Genomic DNA, 1,306 nt, shown 5'->3' with positions numbered 1-1,306 from the left:
GGATATATTGCAATTTTATCAAGATAGACTCCAGTCAATTTTTCATTTCTTAGAAATCTTATGCTCAGAATTTTGAAAAATTTCTCATGGTCGACTAAAGTGTGTCAATTGATCACAAATGTGATGCGTTGTACTCAATAATTTGTTTCAGAATGTTATCACTATGATGAAAGCAAAGAGGGAAAAATGTAATGCTGCGAATCAATGAATAAACATGTGTGCTTTATCACGGTGATAACTGCTTGCTATATACGCTAGCATGAGAAGATATGGCGAATAAGTTGTGGAAGAAGCGAGCGACATGATGGCTAGAAAGTTGGTCACGTCGTTTTTCATCTCGTTGTTGTTTATGGTCGTTGCTATATCAGGCATCCTTGCCGATAACGTGGCTTATGATCAGCACCATTTGAACGCAACCATTATAGCTTTGGTACAAGCAAATGGAGCTGTAACAAAAATTGACGCGGTGACCGATCATTCAAACTTTTGGATTGAATTCGTTAGTGGATTACAAGTTCAAATCTCATGTGACAATGGTCGTCATTATTATAACAGACTTAATACTTGCGTGGACACGTCCAAAATGGTATTGATTTATGATAAGTGTCAGGTAAGTGTATATTCTGTCATATTATAGACTCAATTTTGATATAAAAATTACTCACGTGATTTTCCCTTCCTGTATCTAGCTGTTGAAGCAACCGGATTGCTGGACCAATATGCCTTTCTGCTTTTTCGGTAATAGAGGTGGGACTTATCGTGAGGATAATTGTCTGCCTTACTTCATACGTGATGGGAAACGATGCCAGTGCAAACTTGAGTAACTATAAAATGTGTCACATATTTTATAACAGTCTGTATCGAATATAAATTAGATAGAACAATCACACAATGTACAATCATTGGAAGGAGTGTATTGCTTAGAATAAAGTGACAGAAATGTTGCAAACAGAGAATTTAAATCTTTAGTCAAAACTATATCATCATACTATATTTCTTTACCTTAAAATATATATCCTATTTTATTCTTTATTCATGTCTCAGGTAATATTAAAAATTGAATTTTACTTATTACATTTGTAAATATCTATGTGCATATTCTTATAAAGATATAGATTACAGATCACACTTTGAGCTGTATAAAGGACCAGGACCATTGCTTGAGTTAGCAAAGGCAAGGGTGGTGTGTAACAGCAATAAACCCAAAGATTCACATCATCAGAGAAATGGTTCAGATTGAAAATCTTGGCAACTGGAGTTCCTGATGCACCTTTCCTAGATGTTTAACATGCGCAGGCGTTGAGTG

The 1,306-nt window shown here is 35.1% G+C and overlaps 1 protein-coding gene across 1 annotated transcript; it reads left to right on the top strand.

The window, feature by feature from the left end:
* Window positions 1-304: 304 nt before the first annotated feature.
* Window positions 305-824, top strand: LOC108555918 (uncharacterized). Its single transcript, XM_017911802.1, has 2 exons — window positions 305-610; window positions 690-824. Exons 1-2 carry the CDS (start codon window positions 305-307, stop codon window positions 822-824), a joined length of 441 nt encoding a protein of 146 aa, XP_017767291.1.
* Window positions 825-1,306: the final 482 nt, after the last annotated feature.

The sequence above is a fragment of the Eufriesea mexicana genome, unplaced genomic scaffold (assembly GCF_001483705.2).
Source record: "Eufriesea mexicana isolate 0111107269 unplaced genomic scaffold, ASM148370v2 scaffold337, whole genome shotgun sequence".
NCBI classification, from domain to species: domain Eukaryota; kingdom Metazoa; phylum Arthropoda; class Insecta; order Hymenoptera; family Apidae; genus Eufriesea; species Eufriesea mexicana.
Note: the sequence above shows the minus strand (reverse complement) of the source record. Positions and strands in the feature narration are given on the sequence as shown.

What these genes read in the sequence shown, in the direction of transcription:
- LOC108555918 (XM_017911802.1), top strand. Translation starts at nt 305, where the DNA reads ATGGCTAGAAAGTTGGTCACGTCGTTTTTCATCTCGTTGTTGTTTATG. An exon ending in TGATTTATGATAAGTGTCAG is followed by an intron (nt 611 to 689) that starts GTAAGTGTATAT and finishes TCCTGTATCTAG; the next exon opens with CTGTTGAAGCAACCGGATTG.